Consider the following 19,764-nt stretch of genomic DNA (forward strand, 5'->3'; position numbering starts at 1 on the left):
TGTTACAAAATAAGCTAAAATGCTATTTCATATGTTATATTTTGTGTTTTGTTTTATTACATGTTACGCTTGCATTCAGCCCGGATTTGAAAAAGGCGCCAATGAAACGCCGAAAGACATGTCATCCATATGGGCAGAACATATATCAAATAAATTAAGAAAATATACTTGAAGAAACTTGACTACGTACTTTTATTCATTTACAACAGAAATTTGGTGCAAAGAGGTGTAGGCACAAACAAACTACTGCTTACTTTACAAACGGAGCTGAGGGACTCTATGTCTCCGTGTTGACCTACATCCTTGCGACACAAGAATAAAATAATAAAATAAGAAAACCATTGCCAACCTTAATAGCACTAACATACGGGTCGCGAGAGTACACCTTATGAGATCCCCACTCAAGAAGTTCCTCACTCAGAAGATAGGTAAAATGTATTCTTGGCTGCTCTGAATATGTCTCGAATTTAAGAGTTGGTGGACTGGAGGAGGGTAAAATTAGGTATCTGGAGAATAAATTGCATGTTCCTAACTATTATGCTTTTTTTTTAATAAACTGAAGGAAATTGCCCCATGCACGTGCAACATGGTGCAGACCCGGCTGTTTTATTAAATTCCCCATGATTAGCTGAAGTGTACTATACATATATATTATGGCAGTTACTAGTAATTACGAAGTGTTGCCACATAACTACTTTTTGCCAAATATTTGACATTAAAAAATGGAGTTGCCATATTTCTGTTCTAGACTCCTAAACCAATCCTTAGTGAGGCTGGACAGGAGGGGGGGGTGGGACAGGAGCGTTACTGTCCAATCCTGGTACGGGAATTCATGCAGGGTACTACCCAAAATTGAAATCTTGATGGTGTCATCATTGGTATATAAGGTTAATGCACAACGAGAGAAAGAGAGCTGCTAAAGATGACCAACAGTAAGCCGCAAGGAAACACCAAAGGAGATGTACTGAAAGTGCATCTGGGTGGAGCCATCTATTGCAGGGGAGGCCTGAAAGCTGACAGGGCCCTATGGTGAAGAACTGGGACCATCCTTGAGAGTGGAGGGACCAGACCCCTACCCTGTTCTCAAAGAGGGTCCTGGAATGCAGCTGGCTTTCCTGAACTTTAACCAGATGTTTTCAATGGAAGTAGAATGAGCAATTTGAACCAAAAGGTGACGGAATTTGCTTGGCTTAAATCCTTTCCATTTATAGTCAGTGGGAAGGGGGCAAAACTGTGTAGATCCTTAGCCTGAATATAATTTAATTAATTCCCATTTAGCAAAACACTCTGGGTGGTTTTTTTGTCAACATTCGAAATTAACAAAGCTCATTCCCAGTGTGCGCTGAAAAACCATAGCTGTAATTAATTGGGTAATCCCATCTGTCATGTTGACCCCAAATTCTCTAAGGAAGAGGGGTGTCCTTGTCCCTAAACTAGAACCATCCCTAACTGCCCACTTCCCCCAAAACATGCCTTTAAGTGGAGAAGGGCTGAAAATCCAAAGTTCATAAATCCTTCCATTTTTCTGTCTGACTTTACCAACACAGACCTTTAAGTGAGGGTGGGTCTGTAAAGCAAACTGCTAAATTACCCTGTTTTTATTTTAAAGCAAACGCGTGTGTGATATAATTGCCATATGTATTTGTGCAAATCTGTAAACTAAACTGCCAGCCTTTTTAAGAACGAAGGAAAATCAAAATTGCACAGCACTACATATGTAAATTGATTTTGTTCATTGACCATTGTTGATATTTTTCTAGAATTGAAATCGGGATAAAGTATTGTGATTTGTGTTGTTGCCAACTGACTTGTGTGATTGATTGATGTAAAAAGAGGCTTGTGTGCCACAAAGAAGGTGGCATGTCTACTGTTAGTGTGATCTCCATTATATATGATTCAAATAAATATCAATATATTCCCTGTGTTCCCTATATTTGCTGTACAACGGCCTGGCCCTTGACTTGTCGGTGGCGCATGGGGAGGATCCAAGGGGCTGAAGCAATGTGGCAATGGGAGGGGCCTATAGGCAGTCCCAGTGGAGCAGGAGTTTCAGGCATTGGCAGATGAGGGGCCAGCGGGGTCCGTGGTGGGAGCATGATGGGAAGCTCCAGTGCAGGAACTAGCATGGCAGGAGTTGCCGCCATTTGTGGGCTACGATAATCAGGCCGTTCAGGATCATGGTCATGTGGGAGAATTTCATCAGACCCATGACTCAAAAAAAACTTTTTTTTTTAAAAAGAACTCATTGCTTCCTATTATGCCAGCCTGGGACTGATTAGAATAAAAGGTGGATAATTGGTGCCCACATGTGCTGCCGGATTGATGTGGACCAAGGATTATTGAAAAGAGGTTATGGGAGGATGTACTCTACACCAGGGGATTTGGCAGAGAAACCACTCCACGCTGGGAAAAAAGTAGCCATGGAGACAGTGGATGTTAGCAACACCACCAGGTTCTCCAAGCTCTGCTCTCTCCTATGACTGGAGTCTGCAGCTACTTCCAAGGAACCACAGTAAGAAACCCCCATTTCATAGAGATCACATCTACTCAGCATCCTTTTTGGAGGCTATTTTGTGTGCCTAGGTGTGTAGTTGAAAAGCAGCAACACTAGGGAAACTTCAGTTGGGTGCAGAGCATGAAGGCCTAGGTTCCTTTGAATCTGCATGACTAGTCTCGGTACAAGCCGCTGGGACCTAGGACCAAGCCCCAGTAGGAGCTACACAATCAGAACACTAGTATCCGGGAATTCGTTGCCATTTAGGCACTCCCTTGAGTAAAGGCCCGGTGAAAGGGCCCAGAGACAATTCCCCGGTAAGGAATCTCCCTCTACCCGCCCCCCCAACCCCCTGACTGTGATCCCATGTGTATAAAGGAGATCTAGCCTTTTCCTCTGACTTCTTCCAGACAACCTCCTTGAGGTGCATGGGAGGAGACAAAATGGCTATCCAGGGCAATGCAGACATCCCACCGGTACCCAGGCCCTAAGCACCTGGGGCAGAGTAGGTGCCTTTGCACGATATACATTGTGAGAAGCCAGACAACAGACATGCTCCAGAACAGGAGGTGCCAGAAAACCATTAGGGAAAAAAAAGAATAAAGGGGGAAAGCAAGTTAAAGAAACTAGAACTAGAGAGATGGTTGTACTGGGATCGGTTGCGTTCACTACGGAAAAGAGGACTGATGCCGGTGACAAGGGGAGAAGTTAGTGGGCTGTGGTCATGCCATAGCTGCTCTGCCGACACACATGCTTAAATTAATAGGTGAGGGCTGCATGCAGGAGATCTAAGGTTATTGTATGGCTCTGCGAAAAATGACACCTAAAACCTATTAACTGTTATAAAAACAGACGTCTGTGTATGTTAGTAGTGTACATTAAGTTTCCAGTTGAAACTTAATGTGCAACTCTGACAATCAGTGAAGTCTGTTGTGAACATTATGCCATGAATGTAATCAATGCGAGTGCTGTGGGAGAGAAGTTACAAGTTATCAGCTGTGCTGGCAGATTCCATAACGCAAGCACTTATCTTGCTCACTACTTGTGAAGTTTTTGCTGCAGTGTTTCGAGATGTAGGGATTTCAACCCTTTTTCAATGTGGGCCAGTCAGTGTCTACCTGGCTTAATTTAGGAGCAACCAGTTAACGCGAGGTATAATCTCAGCAACTTGTATGGTGGTGTAAATAGATACTAAGGGTGCTGCAAGCTCACCTTTTTATGTAGCTTACCGTCTATAATTCTATGTATACACCATATCACGAGAATATCTTTCAAAAGCTGGACGGTGCCACCTGCACCCAATCCCCTGGAAACGCTGAAGGCTAATTTAGCAAGTGCATTTGCACAAAGTGTAAGAACAGGAAAGCATTGTCAGAATGCCTCGATTCAAAAAACAAACCTTTGAATACAACCAACCTATGATGCACTAGGACAGGGCTTTATAACCTTTGCTCTTCCAAATGTTTTAGACTACAACTCCCATCAACTTTAACCAGCATAGTCAATGGTGAGGGATCATGGTAGTCGTAGTTTGGAGAGCCACATGTGGGCAACCTAATATGGCTATTTTGAAGTATGATGCACAGGAAAGGAGGTACTGTTGACAAAGTTGACGTAAAGGCCAAAAAAAGGACTGCATAAGGAATATTTCTTAGTAATCGAAGCCCAAACCATTCACAAAAGATTCAGATGAGGCAGTCTCCTCTCTGAGCAGGAAAGGGGCTAGACTATTCTGAACAGGACCCATTGCCAGGATATAGTTTCCCCCAAAGCGGTGCATGCTGGGAAATGTAGGGTCTTACTTATAATGAAAAGACACAGTTTCAAGATTACGATTGCTGCTGCCTGGAGGTAGGTGACCCTCATGACATGAAGCTAAACAGTAGCTATGACTGCAGCCCTGGAATGATAAAGTTCAGTCAGGCATAGGTGAGTACGAAGACAGCGGAACCAAGGCAGACTTGAAAACAGCCGCAAGGTCACAGACTTCCTAAATTCTAGTAGCCATGCTCCTCCCTGAAAATTCTGTTAGGCCCCCTAAATGGCCCTGCAACTGGCGAAATGGCACAATGTGGAGCACAGAAATGAGCAAGGACTCTAATTTAGGGATGTGGGCCTCGGTTGTGCCATTTGAGACTGTGTCCTCTTCAGTCTTACCCAGGTGCTAGCACTGTGTGCACGGAGGCTTATACATTGCCCATGTCAATTCCAAGACTGCCCCAGATCGGCTGCAGGCCTCGAGGGTGGGGGCAGTTGCAGGGTCAGGGGGCACCAAACCGCTCTGCACCCGGATCTGCCCCTCAGAGACTGATCAGTTCACCCACAAGACGGGGAGATGTGGGTCATCGCGGCAGGATGACGCCATCGCCTCACGCTGGGCCTGAGTCGAGAAGAGCTGCTGCACTGGCTAAGATCTTTCTGGAGAGCTCAGCAGTGGGTTGGCTCTATTCTTGCAACAGGAGCGGGGAAGAAGTTCAACCAATTGAGGCACCTTGTGATACTAAGTTCTCTGGAGTCGTTAAGCCAAACTTCTCAACCTTTGGTGGCCCGATGTCCAGTGAAAACACCCGATTTTGGTTTTGGCAGGTGAGAGCCCATTGACATATGCGTATGTAAGTGGCTTGATGGGTGAATGAGCCGATTAAATGGCAGGAAACACCTGCCAAAAGATAGTGTGGTGACAACGGTATGCGTTGGTTTCTTATATGGTCACCTACCACCAGAATAAGGCATGTTGAGCTGCTGGAACCAAGAGGTCAACTAATGTCATTATCCTGTGTCTTAAGCTCCTAAACTGCCATCTACCACAGTTTCCCTGTCGATCATGCAGAACTGAGATAGGTGGGCATGCTTGTATTGTCTCATCTATTAATCTGCTGAGCAAAACCAATTCATTAATTAAGGATCCGAACAGGTTTTCTTTAAAGCTTACAAAATAAGAACGTGTAGAACGAAGGCTCTAACCACCATTCTCCTTTGATCATCTCAATGTTTCCAGCTCTCTAGCCCCAGGTTCTCTAACCTGTGGTTGTCCAGATGTTTCAAACTACGACTTGCATGATCCCTCGCCACGGACAATACTGGTGGTGCTGATGGGAGTTGTAGTTCAAAACATCTGGAGAGTAAACATTTGCAGACCACTGTATGCATGCATGCAATAGAGGCTGTAACCACATGTAAAGGCTGCATTCCAAGCTTCCCTTGGGATGCATGTACAATGGCCACTGCGCAAGGGAGAGTTGGACCAGCTGTGTCACTGCAAGCCTCAGGTTAGGCATCTCATTCTCCCCCCTTGCACAAGCTCCGATAGCATTACAAGCCTTAACATCAGCCTTTATTGTGTTCTAGGTGGCCTTCGCCCTCGTTAGAGGCCCTTGCCTCAGCTTGGGATTACTAACTTGGGCAGCAGTCTCCTGCAAGCTAATGGAGTCCAATGGTGGGGGCTTCATTGCTTCAAAAGAAACCCGAGGTAGGCTTGGAAGGGGTGGCTGGACACCAAACACATGCAGGAACATAGAATGTGCCCCAGAAATGTTAAAAAGCTCCTGCGCGTCCTATTAGGTGGCCGCCATCTTGGTGACAGAAGTAAGCAGGTGCGCTCATCTAAGGGACTGTACCTCTATTCATTTGGCCCTCTAACATTAATAATGACCTGGGTGTAGCAGACTTCAAGCATAAGCCAAGTTATAGGGCCTCATTACGACCCTGCCGGTCCGGAAAGAACGGTGGTGGTAAATCCACCAACACCGTTCTTTCCGGACCGGCTGATTAAGAGTCCTGCAGGCGGGAGGTGTCACTCCCGCCAGTTCTGACCTGGCGGGTTTAACACCACCCGCCTACAGGTGGACATGGAAAACACTGGCTCCGTCATAGACGGAGCCAGTGTTTCCATGGTCCCCATCCCATGGAGTCCTATGGGACTCCATGGGAATGGGGATTTACCAATTTCCGCCTCCGGAATTACCAGGTTACTCACCGTAGTGACCACCTCACTCCTAGTCCATAGTCCCCTTTCCTCCATACTTGTGGGACATCTCTCCGTCCTGTGGGACGGGACCGGAGCACTTTGTAAAAAGCATCCAAATATTTCCAAAAATGTGTCCTTCCTCTCTTTCCTGCGCAGGGCCCGGCACGCGGCCGTAGCCCCGCCCACTGTGGCTCCGCCCCGCGCATCGCCCCTCAGTCCTTTTCTTTGCCAGGTCAGAGACCCATTACCAATACAGAGGAACCTTATTAGAGGGGACGGCGGGCGGGCGTATGGAGGAAAGGGGACTATGGACTAGGAGTAAGGTGGTCACTACGGTGAGTAACCTGGTAATACTCCTACGTCCCGTCCCTTTTCCTCCATACTTGTGGGAGATTCGCAAGCACTCCTTACAGGAACTACGGGTGGATGGAAATACCCCTTACTGAAAAAGGTTCTTCAGCACAGCCTGACCAAACTGAGCATCAGCTCTAGAACTCATATCGAGGCAGTAAGGCTTACAGAAAGCAGATGGAGAGGCCCAAGTAGCTGCCCTAGCGATGGACTCCCAGGAAACATACTTCTGAAAAGCAACCGCAGCTGCCTTGCCCCGCACCAGGTGTGCATGAATACCTTTAGGAGGTTTCAGCTTTTGGACAGTGAAAGACTCCATGATGCAGGCGGCAATCCACCTAGAAATAGTTGCCTTAGACGCCTGCTTGCCTTGAGGGTTGCCGAAAGTCACAAAAAGTTGAGAAGAACTTCTAAGCTCGAAAGTCCTATCCAGGTAGAACTTAAGAGCTCTTCGGACATCAAGACAGTGTAGAACCCTCTCCGCCTCAGAGGCGGTGTTCGGAAAAAAGACCGGTAGGGAGATTGATTGATTCAAATGGAATTCGGTCACCATCTTCGGCAGAAAAGCCGGATTAGTTCGAAGGACTACCTTGACCAAGAAAGGATGCTCCACCGACAATGCCTGGAGCTCCCTCACTCTCCTTGCTGATGTGAGGGTGACCAAAAAGGACACTTTCCAAGACAAGTACTTGAGGTCCACAGTAGCCATTGGCTCAAAGGGTTTATGGCACAGCGCCGTCAGGACAACATTCAGGTCCCATGGCGGGTGCGGATTACGAACTGGAGGGTAAAGGCGTGTTAAACCAGCGAAATGCCTCTTTACCACTGGGTTAGTCAGAGAATACGAACACTGATCCGTAGAAAGAAGCGGAGACCGCTGAAAGGTAAGTCCTGCATGACAGAACATGAACCCCTGACTCTGCTAGGGAGGACACGAAGGACAACACTGTCAACCGTGGCTTCCCTTGGATCCAATTTCTTCTCTAGACACCAATGACAGAACCTGAGCCATTTACTCTTGTACTGAGATCTGGTCGAGGGTTTTCTGGCTGCCTGGATAATACGCATGTTATCCGCAGACAAATTCAGATGCTCTAAAGACCTGAACTCAGACACCATGCCGCCAAGCTGAGCGATTGTGGGGGGGGGGGGTGCCACAGCTGCTGCTCCCCCTGGTAGAGAAGATCGGGAGTTACCGGTAACCTGATCAGCGGATAAACCGACAGGTGTTGGAGTTCTGAGAAACAAAACCTGGCCGACCACCAGAGGGCTATCAGTAGAAGAGAACAGTTCACCGAGTTCTTCAACTTCCAAATTGCCGGTGAACTAGAGGCAGAGGCGGGAAGGCGTACGCTCTCATGTTGTGCCATGGATTCTCGAGAGCATCCCCCAGAGAGGAGGCTCCCAGCCCCCCCCTGGAGGCATACAGAGGAAGCTTCTTATTCGCCGCCGTTGCGAAGAGGTCCACCCGCGGTGTGCCCCAGCACGAGAAAATCCCTGAGAGGACCTCCGCCTTCAACTCCCACTCGTAGCTGACCACTGTCCGCCGGCTGAGGGCATCTGCTGTGAAATTCAGCTGGGCCGGGGTGTGCACTGCAAGCAGCCAGACACCATGAAGGACGGCCCACTCCCAAATCTGGATGGACAGGTCCACGAGGGGGGGAGACTTTGTTCCCCCCTTCTTGTTGATGTAATACATTGACACCACATTGTCCGTTCTTATGCGGACCACTTTGTTGACAATGAGCGATCTGAACGCCTTGAGCGCCAGAAAAATCGCCAGAAGCTCCAAATGATTTATGTGCAGGAGCTTGTCCTGAGGCGACCCGAGGTCCGAGACCTGAAGGAGATCTAACGTCGCACCCCATCCGAGGAGGGAGGAGTCCGTCGTGATAGTCACCATAGGGACCGGTCCTGAAACCCGCACCCCCAGACAGATTGCTGAGAGATGACCACCAGTCCAGGTCCACTTTCATGGAATCCGGAATGATTATCCGCATGGAGTCTGGGTCCACTGCCTGACACCATCAATTCCGAAGGGCCATTTGGGTCCGCCTCATTTTGAGACGAGCAAGAGGAAGAGCCAGCACACACGAGGCCATGAGGCCCAGAAGCCTCTGGAACCACCAGGCCGACATACTCTCCGACTGCGCAAACATCTGACACGTGGCCAACAGATCCGCCATTCTGTCCCCGGTCAGGTATACTCTGCAGTCGATCGTGTTCCAACGAGAACCCAGAAAAATCAGATCCTGAGAGACCGTCATGGAGGATTTCCGCCAGTTCACCGACAGCCCAAGATGGAACAGGAGCTGAAGGAGAGACTGGAGGTTGCCCGCTGCCGCCAGCGGACAAGGGCTGCATAAAAGCCAATCGTCCAAATAAGGATACACATGGATACCCTGAAGACGAAGATGGGCCGCAATCACCGACATCATCTTCGTGAAGACATGCGGCGCCGAGGTGAGGCCAAAAGGAAGCACCCAAAACTGGAAGTGCTCCTCTCCCAAAGAGAAACGGAGGTACCTCCTGTGTGGAGCCAAAATCAGGATATGCATGTACGCATCCTGAAGGTCCACCACGCTGAGCCAATCGCCCGCCTGCAAGGAGGAGCGAATCTGGCCGGGCGTGATCATCTTGAATTTCTCTTGGGGTAAGGAAAGATTGAACTGGGAAAGGTCTAGGATGGTGCGCAGGCCAGCCTGGTTGGGTTTGGGCACCGTAAACAGCCAGGAGTAGAAGCCCTCCCCTCGCTCCCCAAGGTGAATGCGTCCTCCCACCGGGGTCTCGTGCGAGCACGGAAAAACCTCATTTGGCAGGTGTATCGGTGGTGGTGCCACCTGAACCTGATGAGGAGGCTGAAGAGCGGGAGAAATACCACGTACGCTGTGGTCTACGGCGGTTATTCCCCGCAGGAGTATCCACTCTGCGCGATTTGCGGTCGAGGAAGCCCCTGAAACCAGAAGAAGGTCGACTCTGCGATAACGGTCTCTGAAGTTTGAAAGGAGCTTTAACCAGAACAGACAATGATTTAGCTGTCTGAGTGCTATCCTTGGTTTTGGTGAGCTCTACATCAGTAGAAGAATGAAAAAGCTCCTTACCATCGAATGGAAGGTCCAATACTTTGTCTTGCACTTCCTTCGAAAACTTAGTGGCATGCAACCACGCTTGCCTCGAGGTATCAACCCCGAGCATCATGCCCCGAGCCGAGGTGTCGACGTGATGAGTCGCAGCCTCCAGGAGATCCTGGGCCAAGACCATGGCATCGGAAAGGCCACCTCTGAAATCTTCCAACTTCTCAACCGGAATGTGCTCCTCAAACTCCGACAGACCTTTCCACATCCGCATGTTAGCTCCCGCCAAAATCAATTCGGCATTGGCCTGCCTGAGCTGCAAGGCCGAATTGGCAAAGATTTTCCTCCCTAGGGAGTCCAGGAGCTTGTCCGCCTTTCCCAAGACCTGAGTAGCCGTCGCGGAAGAGGATGCTGCAGGTCTGGACTGCAACGTTGCTGCAGCCACCACTGTGGAGGAGGGAGGCGGACAAGACGACAAGGCCACTTCCTCCGAAGAGTGCAGCCTGTACCTCGCATCAATCTTTTTATTGACAAAAAGCCCCGAGTGTGACTTCTCCCAGACTCTTCGGAACTCGGCCAAAACATCCTTCTGCAGGAAAAGGCCAGTACGCTCCAAAGGAGACAGGGTGAACGCCCCAGAAAGCACGCCCTCCTGTGGAGCAGGTGCCTCAGGAACCGGGACATCTGAGAAATTCATCATGTCCAGTAACCGGTCATGAAAAGCTCTAAGAGCGGGGAAGGTCCTCGTTGTCCTGCTCGCCTTGAGGGTCATCTGACAGGTCAGGATACTGCTGAACCGTGTCAGGCACTGGCGCCGGCGGAACCACCAGAGGAACGGGTGGAGCCGGGGGCGCTGGTGGACAAATTTCCTTAAAAAGCCCTTTAGAATACTCCCTCATGGGGTCGGTGCGCTTAAGCGCTTGAAATTTACCGAAAAAAGCGTCCTCAGGAGATTGCTTCGGAACCTGAGGAGGCCTCTCATGAGGTGGACAAATCCAGGGACGTAACGGAGAAGGGTGCCACGCCGGGCCCTCCGCCGACGTATCCACATAAATCAAAGGGGCCGCCCCTGCGTGCAACGAAACATTGTGCGGAAGAGGCATCCGGGCGTTCCAATCATAAACGGGCCGGTAAGGATATGCACAAGTGACCTTAGGTTCACCCAAAGGACCGAACCCTACACCAGAGGCCAATGGCGTAGTTGTAGGGGTAGTACCTAAAATGGCCACCGTGGTCGTGGCGGGAACGGCCGCCATTTTGTCTTCATCTGAGGGGAACTGCGGCACGTGAGGAGGTGAGGCAGGGGTCCCCGTCGATGGATCAGGGGGTCTTAATTTTAGCCTCAACATAAGGAACCTCGGCAGAGCCGGTACTATGAGGCCTGGAATTTTTCTGCGACATACCAACCGCCAAATGAGCCTTCGAAGGAAGGACCTCGGCACTGCCGGTAAAAGAAGAACCTTGCTTCTTTGCCCCCTCTACAGATCTGGTATCACCACAAGAGCGGGAATGGTGAGAAACCGCTTTCACCGACAGGGCCCTGCCCGGCCCCTCAGAACTGTTGGTAGCCTTAGCCTCTGTACGAGGGACCTCGGGCCTAGGCCCGGTAATAGCCTTATCGGCACGGGCCTCGAACATCCGTTCGGTAAACACAAGCCCAGCCAAGGCCTCGGGGCGCACCCCGGTCTTGTTTTTGAGGGAAGCCGGAAGAGAGGCCTCAGAGCAAGCTCCGGTACCCTGTGACTCAGCAGAACTGGGTCTACACACAGCCCCCACAGGAGGGGCCTCAGAAGTTACTCCAGTGTACACAGGCCCCTTACGGAGACCCTCGGAGAAAACTCTGGTAGGATTATTAGGCCCGACAGGCACCTCAGGGCGAACCCCGGTGACAGAGCGATCAACGCCCCTCCCGGCTCGAGAGGAACCCGGGAAGGTATCCCCCGGCCGGGGTGCTCTGAAAAGTAAAGAACTTACCGGGCCTTTCTTCTTCTAGTCGATGAACACCTGAAAATGAGATGGGGGGAGTGCGTCGGAACACCTCTTCCCACCGTTCCAACCGACGTTGAAGAGCCCGGACCGAAAGGGAGACACAGTGAAAACAGGAGTCCCAACGGTGTTCCGGACCCAAACACTCTAAACAAAGAGGATGGGGAACCGCCCTTGCGAAGCGACGATGACACGAAGAACAGTCTGGAAAGTCTAATTTAAAGGACAGACAGACTAGAAGACAAACGCTAGCGAGAGCCAGAGAGGAAAAAAGGGAAGAAAATCTTCAGAGGATGCAAGTGCGTCCGGCCCCGATCTAGCGGAGAAAAGGACTGAGGGCGATGCGCGGGGCAGAGCCAAGGTGGGCGGAGTTACGGCCGCGTGCCGGGCCCCACGCAGGAAAGAGAGGAAGGACACATTTTTAAAAAAATTTGGATGCTTTTTCCAAAGTGCTCCGGTCACGTCCCACAGGACGGAGAGATGTCCCACAAGTATGGAGGAAAGGGGACGGACGTAGGAGTATTACCGGGTCACCGGGGTTGTAATGCCACGGTGATTCTGGCAATCACAGAGGCGGAATGGTAATACGAGTCCGCGGGTAACCTGCCGGAATTTCCGGCACGGTTACCACCGGACTCGTAATGAGGCCCATAGTGTCTGTCTACAAGTCTAATAATTTCTGTGTCTAGGTTTCTATGTGCTGCCGGGCTGCTTCCTGGGTGGGTGTCCTCCCCACAAGTAGTTTGCTTTAATGAGGCTGATGTGCATGGGAGAAATAGAACAACGTGCCTCTCCATAGGACAATGAACGAAAAGACACTGTTGAAATACAGCGACACGGTTTTAGCAGGGACATGTCATATTTCACGAGTTAGGGGCGGACCTGCTTAAAATAGTAATGCTTGGTTGGCTTTGTAAAAAATAAGAGTACCTTTAAAGCGCTAAAAAACAAGTTGGATATATGCAAAAAGCGTACCAATCAAAAGTAAGCAAACCGCTCCCATCGATAGCGACTAAAAACACAAACCTCCTGTGCAGTAACAAAATAGGGGTCTGTAAGCGTTATGTAAAACTAGTTATTGATTTCCAGGAAAGTAATTTCCAATAAAGCGCAAGAGAAGGAGATTAGTGGAAAATAGAATTTACAATAAAAAAACAGCATAAAATATGCTACTTTTCAAACATGAATTACTTGAAAAAGTACCCGCAAGCATCTACCATCGCTTAAATAAGGATCCTGTGGTTGATTTAAATCCAAACGAATGTTGCCTACCTATTTATAGTATGTCTAAAGAAGTACATTGACTTCATATGGACATTGGAGTATATGTATTAAAATAAATGGAATGATACGAGAAGTTACAAAAAGCACATGGCACACAAACAGCTCAACATGCACTATGAATATGTGAAGAGGTTCCGGGGCCAATGTCGAATAAAGTCCCTACCCCAATACTTAGATCTAAAACTTGAGAAGATGGCTCGTAGGAGACCAAAAACAAAAAGTTACCTGCTGAAATCCATGTTGTCCTAAAGATGGCTCAAGAGTGAACTTCAACTTTGTGTCAACGCCTGAAATAAAAAGACATGGTTTATTAGATATGGCAAAAAGCATCAAAGATAGCATTGTATGTAAAATTTGTATGAATTAACTTCAGAAGACTAAATCGAGTATAGGTTTCATTACATTAACCACAAACCAATACTGCTGGTAATTGTGACAGGTGAAGGAATTTGACCTTGTTGGGAAGGGGCAGGAGACAGAGGGACCTCTCTCTGCCTAGGGTAAGGCACTTAACAGAGTTTTCACCAGAGCCAGTCCTACCTCAGAGGTGGGGTCAGGGAATTGGAAGGGACTCAGTCTCTGACCTCCCTCCCCCACCCCCATTAGGTGCATCATTGCATGTTGAAGGTACCACAGTCCCTCACCCAAAGCCTGCCATAACCTATCCTGCACAGAATTCTATTTCGCTCATTTCAGGACTACCTGTACCAGGAGGCACTGCAGCAAACGGAAGTCACAATGCTTCACAAACAAGACGAAAACACCAGCAAGGGTCCAGCAAACCATTTCTACATTAAACAAGACTCACTGCATCTCTGCAATGGTGACAGCCGAAAGAACCCACCTAGGAAAGACCAACTAGAACACTAAGCACGGAAAGAGAGTATGGACTAAGCAGGGATTTTAAAGCTTCCTGCCACTGAGCAAAAGCCTGGTAGAAATAGCATGATGAGATTGGGCCCAAGAAACAGCACAGAAGACACGCTAATGGTAAGAGGGGTCGGGGGCCACCAGCTAAAGTCAGATGTATTAAAACCCTGCAAGAGACAGAAGGAGTGAGTGGTGTTTGGGTGAGGTCGGCTAAGTGGAGGCGAACCAAGAGACTAGGCAGAGGAAGGACAGTAGAGGGCAGCGCACTGAGAGGACTGTGGTGGAGATTGTTGCAGGCGAGGTGTTGGTTGTGAGGGAGAGTGGAACCTGATTGAGTGCACATATGGTTGCTAGAAGGTGTGAGTGGTATTAGAGAGAAAGAGAAGAATAAGTGAGTGAGAGCAAAAGGAGTGCCTGTGGAAGTCTACGAGGTGAAAGGATGAGAGAAGAAGATGGGGGGCTGCAGCAGGGGTAGAGCGAGGAGAAAGGGTGAGAGGTGAGTGGAGCCTAGAGAGTAGTGAGAGGAGAGCAGAGAGGAGAGGAGTTGTTTGGGGGTGAAGAGTAGTGAGGGCGGGATGAGCTAGGAGATTTTATGACCATCCGAGGGACAGAAGGAAGGAGTAGACAAGGGGAAGAGAAGGAGAACGAGCGAGCGGAGTAAGGAAGTGGGAGGAGAAAGGGCGTGAGGAGCAGGAACATCAGAGAAAGGAACGCAAGCACACGAAGAGACACAGAGCGAAACTGTGCATGTGTAAATTCACTAGACTGATATTGAAATACAAATCCCAGGGATTAGTCAGGATAGGTTTCCACCAGAGCCACCACATAGGGAGTAAGCTAGTGAAGGCTAAGGGCTTTAGGCCATCATCCTAGCAGATACAACGTAGATAGTAGTTATTCCTATTACCTCTAATTGCCAACATGCGATATAGGAAAGCCTGGGCTAGGGAGGTGTAAAGCCCACGGAGACCAGAGCGGGCGGCCTTTAGTGTGCCACATTTTATCCATTTACCATCCAGATTCTGTAGCTTTGAGTTATACAAAATAAAGACACTTCAATCAGCCCTTGGCCTTAAGAACATCCAGACTCCATCTGTGACAGAATGCAGCACTACAATCTGGGACACCATAGCAAAATGTCTGAACCTAGACCCAGCTCTTTCAGTCTACACGATAAAGCTCAATCGTTTCATTTTACAGAAATAGCTTACCAATGACCGAAGATATAGTTCCTATAGGTCCTGTAGGACCTATTCAAATTGATCAAAATGTGTATTCATTGTCTATTCAACCTCTGATATGAATGGTTTTAAGTCTATAGGTGTGCCTAGAGATGAATAGTCTGTAACCTGTAGGCTTTGGCCATTTTACCCTCAATGTTAATGAACTGCAATATTTTGTTGCAAGTTTTTTATTCTGCGCCAATCACCAATGTAGTGGTCGGACTGTCCTGAGCCTTGTCCAGAGAGATGTTCAATCGCTAAGCGCGAGAGTGCATATTCATGTGCAATTCATGTTGCACCCCCACCCCACCTAAGGTATGTTATATAAAGAGTTCTTGTGATGCGTTTATATCATATGTACCCGACCACTAACGGACACAATGATCCATTAAGCCCTGATTGCATACATAATCTCTATACTCGTCTGCTAGAAACGTACCCAGCATTGTATCCAAGATGGAACATGCCTATTAGGCACTTGAAATACTGTGTACACATCCTATTTCTTACTAGAAAGAGGTCCTCTAAAGAGACACACCTTTTGCTTCAACCCCTCCCTCTATACAATCTCTTTGCTAAGCACTCTGAAGCAGTCGTCTGACAAAGAATGCTCTTTATAAACACAATTGGTAAAATACCTTTGACGTTTAATCATGTTTTAGCATGGAAAGGTGCTGGGCAATCAGAAGGCCAGGAACGCAGGCGTGAAACGACAGGATCTACCTGGGTTCTATCCAGGCAGCCTGTACCCCTCCGCCAGTTGCACATAGCTGCTACCGGCCCCACATTTTGCAGCCCCTCATACCCCAACTTACCTCCTCACCCCAGCATGGATGCCATTTTTTCAGTGGGTTTGAGGGTCAAACACCATTCCCCACGCCCCCACAGCTTTCCTTCCAAAAATGATGTCGGTAATTTGCATAGCCCCACCATCACCCTAAAACGACACAGACCACTGTGACCCTACCTGAGTGTGGACAACTGCATCAAGATCACAGACTAAGAAAATATCCCTTTGATTTAGCTTTTAGAATACCTTGTAATAGTTTGGCGTATTTGACCAAGGTCAAATTAGCCCTGATTTGCAATTACTTTGACAGGCATGCGCTTATTTGTCACACTCGGTTGAAGCGTGTACTGCATTGTACTTTTCTTTTACTATTTTGACGGATAGAAATTGCAGATGTTATGTAGGACAGCCCATGTAGAAGACAGCAAGCCAAGCATGTCATGGTGAGATTTTGTGTGTATTACTTTCATGACATAATAAATCATCATAATTCATTGTTGTTAATAGAGCAAACAATTGGATGGACCAACAATTAAACAAGTTGTTAAGATTTGTCAACCTGTCCCTCAATGCACACTTATTTTTAGTATTTTCAAAAGTGAGCTTTAACTGGGCCCCACCAATAACCATGCACTTAACTTAAACTATAAATGATTTGCTTTTTTAAAATTATTTTTCTTGAGGGGGTAGCTTGAGGTAAGGCCAGCAATGAAACAGGCTTCTGGGCTTACAGGCATGGTTATTTATTCCAAGAATGTCAAAGGCTTGTGTGACGAATCCAGGGAATTTGTCCCTTTTCCCCAGGAGGGAGCCACCCCCTTTGGGACTAGGGAGGTGAACCTGCTCCGCTTAACAGCCCCAAATTGAAACAGCATGCGGGATACCACTGAGGTGACCCCCAGTAGGGGACAAAGAATGCCCCAACGTTTTGGTTGGTTATATGGGAGTGGAACAAAGCACCGAATAACAAGGACCCTGGTTTGCATGGTTTCATACCTGTACATGTTGCCCAAAGGGCAAAACCAATGAACTCTTTCTGCTCCTCCCAGGGAGAAAGATAAAGGCCTCATTGGGCCGACACGTGAAGAGAGTCAGCTGGTGAAAATGAGCTGAAGAGCAAGAACTGCTTATATGCAAGCTAGAGTAGAGGAATCATCCCCCTTGGAGGCGGAGTCCTCAACCATAAAACGCCAGCATCACATTTCCGACACCTAATGAGTCTGTCGCTAATCACAGGAATTTTATCAAAAGCCTTCAAATCAGCATACATCAAACCGCTGATAAAAAAATGAAACAGAAAGTGCAGAAGATCCAAGCAACTACAGGCCTATATCCAAACTGCTCTACCCAGCAAGATTCTGGAGAACCATGTATACAAACCCCTACTTAAATACGTTGAAACAAACACACTTGATCACTCGCAAGTTGGTTTCAGACAAATAAGAGGAACAGAATCAGCACTCTTATCCATATGGGAGAACCGTAAAATAAATGCAGACAACGGCACCCAATCTGCCCTCGTACTACTGGTCATCTCTGCGGCATGCAACACAATTAGCCACACAACACTAATAAAAAGACTATTGGAATGCAGCATTAAAGAATTTGCTCTAGGGTGGCTTTCCTCCTTCCTCACGAATCGAACCGAAAGAACCTACATATCACCTTTCACCTCTAACACCAAAAACATCTCCTATGGATTTCCACAAGGATCCAGCCTCTCCCCCCCAACTCTTCAACATCTACAAGTCCCCCTTGATGAAAATCATTCAACCCCACTACTACAAATACACAGACAACACACACTAATTGTGAAGATAACCACGACCGAATAGCCTAACAGCCTCAACAATTGTCTCACAGACATCTACAACTGGATAACAATGAACCATCTCAAATTGAACCCGGCCAAAACTCAATGCAACAAACCCACTACTGGACCAGCAGCCAGGCATGGGAACCCAACCGGAAACATCAAATGAGGTAAATAACCTAGGAATACTCATGGACAACAGACTATCCCTTGAACTGGAAGTCGACACAATCACAAAAAAGTGTTCCCATCTCCTGAGACTCCTCATGGGGTTGCTCCCATACCCTCTCTTTTCCACATGGAGACCTTCCAAGCATACCCCCGATATTAACAAGAATCGACTACACAAACAGCTTCTACCTAGGAATGCCTGAGAGACATGTCAAAAAACGTCAATGTTTCCAGAGCACGGCAGCTAGGATTCTCTTGAGATTAAACAGAAGAGACCACATCACTCCAGCACTGAGAAGCTTAGATTGGCTACCAGTAAAAAAAAAAAACACATCAAGTTTAAGCCCGTCTGCATTGCCCATAAATCCTTACACAGACAAGGAGCCGAATTTCCCCAGGCCAAGATAAGCCACTACCAACCAACAAAAGACCCAAAATAAAGCAACGACCTACAAATAGAGACAAAACAATGCAAAAATAGACAATTTCAGAGGAACTGTATTCACACGCTTAATTGCTAACGTATGGAACACAATGCCCATGGAAATTAGAACCACAGAAGACCACCCCACCTTCTGGAAACAACTAAGAACATGGTTATTCAACTGCCAATAACAAGCACAAAGGGACATCAGCAGCAAAAGTAAAGAGGACGTAAAGAAACGCACTAAGGGACAATGTCACAGACAAAGGACAATAGCAGACAAATCAAACACCACCAAAATACCCCACACCCCTCACCCCCCAATTTGTGCACCACAGCTAGAGAGATCAGCCAAGAAGAACAAGTTACTCTCTTATCTGGTAACGTTCTTTCGATGGGATGGTCCGACGACGTATTCCATATCTATGACAGTAATCACCAGAGCTGAGCTGCTTCGGAAAATCTTTCGGCGTCTGCGTCGATTACGTTGATACTCTGTCCTCGAGGACCTCCTCCGACGGACAACGTCACCAGATGTTATAAGTAGGACGCACGACGCCCGTAGCCTCAGTTGTAGTTTTTTCCCCAGAACGTGTGGCACCAATTTTCTGCCAGTATGACCACAGAAAGCCTTGCGGAAATGTAAGCTGCAATCGCAAAAGAAATTCTGTAGCGGGGTAGGCAGGGAGGTAGCGATATGGAATACGTCGTCGGACCATCCCTTCGTCAAACTCCCAAAGCAGTACCAACGTAAGGAGGTGGGAAAAGAATTTAGAATATACAAATTTAGAATGCCCAATCAAATTGCAGAGTAAAGGACCGCCTTGCCAAAGGCCATATCCTGCCCATGGATAGAATCTAGGGAGTAGTGACGTACAAAAGTATGGACCGAAGCCCAAGTGGCTGCTTCACAGATTTTACGAATAGGAACACCCCTCTGCAGGGCAGTAGAGGCAGGCATACCCCTAGTAGAATGGGCCCACAAGCTTACCGGAGGGTCCTTACCCGCCAAGCGGTAACATTCAGAAATTGCCAAGATAATCCATCTAGACAAAGTCTGCTTAGTGACAGCTTGTCCCAAATGCCTTCCAGCGTAACCAATAAAGAGCTGATCGTCCACTCTGACCCGGGACATACGTGAAATGTAGAAACTTAAAGCTCTCCTAGGGTCTAACCTATCACTCTGCACGCGGAAGTGACCACAACTAAAAATACAGTTTTAAGAGTTAACAGTCTCAAAGGGTAAGAATGTAAAGGTTCAAATGGAGCACCCATCAGAAACTTGAGAACAAGGTTCAAGTCCCAACCGGGCACGTG

General features: G+C 47.9%; 1 protein-coding gene across 5 annotated transcripts in view; it reads right to left on the bottom strand.

Annotated features, from left to right (window-relative positions):
• The window catches only part of TBC1D30 (TBC1 domain family member 30), a 956,754-nt gene that overhangs the window by 555,264 nt on the left and 381,726 nt on the right, over nt 1-19,764 (bottom strand). For all 5 annotated transcript variants that reach the window (XM_069629763.1, XM_069629762.1, XM_069629764.1 and 2 more), the window contains one exon: nt 13,382-13,443. In XM_069629763.1, the coding sequence (XP_069485864.1) occupies nt 13,382-13,443 (62 nt within the window). The remainder of the gene's footprint in view (nt 1-13,381; nt 13,444-19,764) is intronic.

Source organism: Ambystoma mexicanum, chromosome 12 (genome assembly GCF_040938575.1).
Source record: "Ambystoma mexicanum isolate Mex_15411 chromosome 12, UKY_AmexF1_1, whole genome shotgun sequence".
Taxonomy (NCBI): domain Eukaryota; kingdom Metazoa; phylum Chordata; class Amphibia; order Caudata; family Ambystomatidae; genus Ambystoma; species Ambystoma mexicanum.